The sequence below is a fragment of the Halichondria panicea genome, chromosome 9 (assembly GCF_963675165.1).
Source record: "Halichondria panicea chromosome 9, odHalPani1.1, whole genome shotgun sequence".
NCBI classification, from domain to species: domain Eukaryota; kingdom Metazoa; phylum Porifera; class Demospongiae; order Suberitida; family Halichondriidae; genus Halichondria; species Halichondria panicea.
In genome coordinates this window covers 562,764-565,870 of record NC_087385.1, presented here as the reverse complement: position 1 = coordinate 565,870, position 3,107 = coordinate 562,764, and the positions used below count along the sequence as shown (strand labels likewise).

The window sequence follows — 3,107 nt, the reverse complement described above, 5'->3', positions numbered from 1 at the left end:
ATCATGGCTCATGTTCAACACCCCAACCTGGTGCGACTGATTGCTGCTGTAGTGGACGCTGGTGTGGAGAGAGGTACTGACTCACCTCTGCTTGTTTTGGAGCTCTTGGATACTGACGTCCGATCCGCTTACAAAAGAAAAATTGTCGATTTCCAAAAGGATGCTTTGTTATCGATATTTCGAGAGGTGGCTTATGCCCTTCACTACCTCCACGAGCATCAAGAGCCCATCATCCACCGTGATGTGAGTGCTCCCAACGTCCTCCTCCAGCAAATACACCCAGGAGTTTGGAAGGCAAAACTATCCGACTTTGGATCAGCCAATCTGGCTAAAAGCTGCAAGACAGCAGCTCCTGGTGCCATTGTGTATGCTGCCCCCGAAACCTTCCCACCATCTAATCTGGACGATCCCCTTCCGAAACAAACTACAAAAATTGATGTGTACAGTTACGGCTACCTCCTAGCTGAGGCCATTGCCAAGGAGATGCCTTCCCCTGAGAACAGAAGAGCAATACTATTACGTATCAAGAGTAAGTGGGAACAAGTGTACGATATCATAGCAGCTTGCGTCGAGAGCCAACCAGACAATAGACTATCAATGACCCAAGTACTTGAAAAACTCAATAAGCTACCGTCTCAGTAATTATTGATGGATATTTACATGTTACCAAGAGTGCTAGATCTGATATTTGTGTGATTTTGTGTTGTTGTATAAATTAATTATTGTTATGATGATCATTACCATTCCACTTGCGAATATGGAATTAAGATGTCGAAGGCTTTCAGAGCGAATCGAGGTGAGCTCCTTTAATATCATTGCTCTTGAAGGAAAGCAGCTCATCCAATTCTGTATCCACAAAGAAGGGAAAGTCGTCCTCTCCACGTACCTTAATTAAGTATCATCTCTAGAAAAGACCATATTAATTAAATACTGTGCTCGATCTAGATCAAAATCTACTCAGTAGATCTACTGCACTGCAAGGCAGAAGATGTCTTGTCTCCGGTAGATCATCCTGATGTTAAATGTTTTGAAGGTGTTTGGTCCCTCCTGGTGTGCAGGTACCTACTGAACCCCTACTCCATAGTCACCTGTGCTGGCTTCTCCACCATCACCCTCACTAACCTCTCAGTCACTGCAGCTCTATCCACCAAACTGAGAGGTGGGTCAGTACTTAGCTCGCCCCAAAATCTTATCCCCTTAAATACCAGGAAACCCAAGATGGTTTGTTTAGTAATAATGCTTAGCCCACAAACTGAAAGGAAATTCTTTTGTACTATTCTGATATTGTTACACAAATTGGTGTGTGTATTATACGCACCTTATATGAACAGAATGAACCTCCTCCCTCCACCCACGCATGCACAGGTCACGAGGTGGTGTCCTCCCTGTGCCTGTGTGTGGCTGCCTACCTCTCACTCTATCCTGCAGTCCTCATCTTCCCATTCATGATCATGTCCTACAGGGTGAGGGGGTACTGTCTTAAAAGCTGTATTGTACTGTAATGATGATTGGTGTGTTGTGTACACTGATGAATGTACTTAAAGTGTGTATTAGACAATCATGGTAATCCTCTTGACAGTACTACGTATACCTATATCGAATACGAATTGTTTACAGGATGGGTGTGTGTTTGGAGCTGGTAAACAGTTGTGTTTGGTGGTGTGCTGGAGTGCAGTGTTGCTAGGGGGGTCAGCCTTGTCAGTGTATTCATTGTCAGGATACATTATGCACCACATTTCATGTTGTGATTAGATAGTGGTCCAAGTCTTCACCTTTAGAGGGAGACGCTCTGGTACTAATAGCTCAACGAGGGCACGTTAATACAAGCTCTCTTTACCAGTTCATACCTGTAGCCTCATTGCAGCCACACGAATAGAACAAATATCTTCCCTATAATATATTATTTGTGTGTACGCCTCTTATTCCTCATATTTCCCTCACACCTCACACCCACACCCCACACCCTCACACTTCCCACTCACACCACTCACACCCCACACACCCTCACAGGCTCTCTGTCCCGGACCAGACTCCCAACCTCGGCCTGTTCTGGTACTTCTTTACTGAGACGTTTGAGCACTTCAGAATATTCTTCCTCTGTGTGTTCCAGATGAATGCCTTCATCTACGTCATCCCTCTCACCATACGCTTCAGGTGAGAGAACAGAAGGAGCTGGTTTTTAATTGCAGCTCCATATCTTAGATCATAGAAACAAGAATTACGATATGGGTTACTAGAAACATGTGAAGTTTGGCCTATAGTTTGTTGTACCTAAATCAATTCTTGACTATTTCTGCTATACTAAACTTCCTCACTCAACCCCTCCCCCCCCCTCGTCCCTCCAGTGACCACCCAGTGTTTCTGACGTACATTCTCCTCTCTGTGACGACCTTGTTCAAGTCCTACCCGTGTCTGGGTGACCTCACCATCCCACTAGCACTCCTGCCACTCTGGACACACACATTCAGATGTGAGTGCATCGGGATAGAATACACATACGATGCATGTACAAGCCTCAATGGTGTACGTATCTGTAACTGTGTGTGAGAGTGAACACTAAAACTTCGTTCTTCCTATTTTCAAAATGCCAAAAAGTATTTAGTATTCTTAATGTCAGTGTGGAGTACATCTTTCTTATCGGAATATCTGCATTCATACCCCCCCCCCTGTGTGCAGACCTGCGCTACACTCTGGTGGTGGTGGTCATGTTCCTGGCCTCCTCTCTCCTCTGTCCTGTCCTCTGGCACCTCTGGATCCATGCAGGCAGTGCTAACGCTAACTTCTTCTTTGCCATGACTCTCACCTACTCACTAGCTCAGGTCAGTAACAGGAGTACATTATGAACCCCGTGCATGGTTAGCGTATAATTATTGTTTTATTAAAAAGTTATTCCAGTGGCATATAATTTCGTGATTAGCATTTTGTTTATCCTCCCTCTCTCCCCTCCCCTGCAGATCTTCCTGGTGGCTGATGTGATCTACTCGTTCCTGGTCCACCAGTACGACCTCAAACACGGTCTACCAAGACTGGACCAACTGGGCAAACCAGTCAAACTGAAACTATATTGAGAGTTAGCTAGAAATTCATGAATATCCACAATCTGTGAT

At 44.9% G+C, this 3,107-nt stretch overlaps 2 protein-coding genes across 2 annotated transcripts; both read left to right on the top strand.

The window, feature by feature from the left end:
* Positions 1-3: 3 nt before the first annotated feature.
* On the top strand, positions 4-748 carry LOC135340814 (uncharacterized). Its single transcript, XM_064537216.1, has one exon. The coding sequence runs from the start codon at positions 4-6 to the stop codon at positions 640-642; it is 639 nt and encodes a 212-aa protein (XP_064393286.1). The 3' UTR covers positions 643-748.
* A 6-nt stretch (positions 749-754) lies between these two features.
* On the top strand, positions 755-3,106 carry LOC135341219 (phosphatidylinositol glycan anchor biosynthesis class U protein-like). Its single transcript, XM_064537732.1, has 8 exons — positions 755-796; positions 946-1,159; positions 1,366-1,463; positions 1,618-1,697; positions 2,011-2,154; positions 2,346-2,470; positions 2,677-2,819; positions 2,955-3,106. The coding sequence occupies exons 1-8, from the start codon at positions 758-760 to the stop codon at positions 3,066-3,068; spliced, it is 957 nt and encodes a 318-aa protein (XP_064393802.1). The 5' UTR covers positions 755-757; the 3' UTR covers positions 3,069-3,106.
* Position 3,107: the final 1 nt, after the last annotated feature.

What these genes read in the sequence shown, in the direction of transcription:
- LOC135341219 (XM_064537732.1), top strand. Translation starts at nt 758, where the DNA reads ATGGAATTAAGATGTCGAAGGCTTTCAGAGCGAATCGAG. An exon ending in GGCTTTCAGAGCGAATCGAG is followed by an intron (nt 797 to 945) that starts GTGAGCTCCTTT and finishes TGCTCGATCTAG; the next exon opens with ATCAAAATCTACTCAGTAGA. An exon ending in CCTCTCACCATACGCTTCAG is followed by an intron (nt 2,155 to 2,345) that starts GTGAGAGAACAG and finishes TCGTCCCTCCAG; the next exon opens with TGACCACCCAGTGTTTCTGA.
- LOC135340814 (XM_064537216.1), top strand. Translation starts at nt 4, where the DNA reads ATGGCTCATGTTCAACACCCCAACCTGGTGCGACTGATTGCTGCTGTA.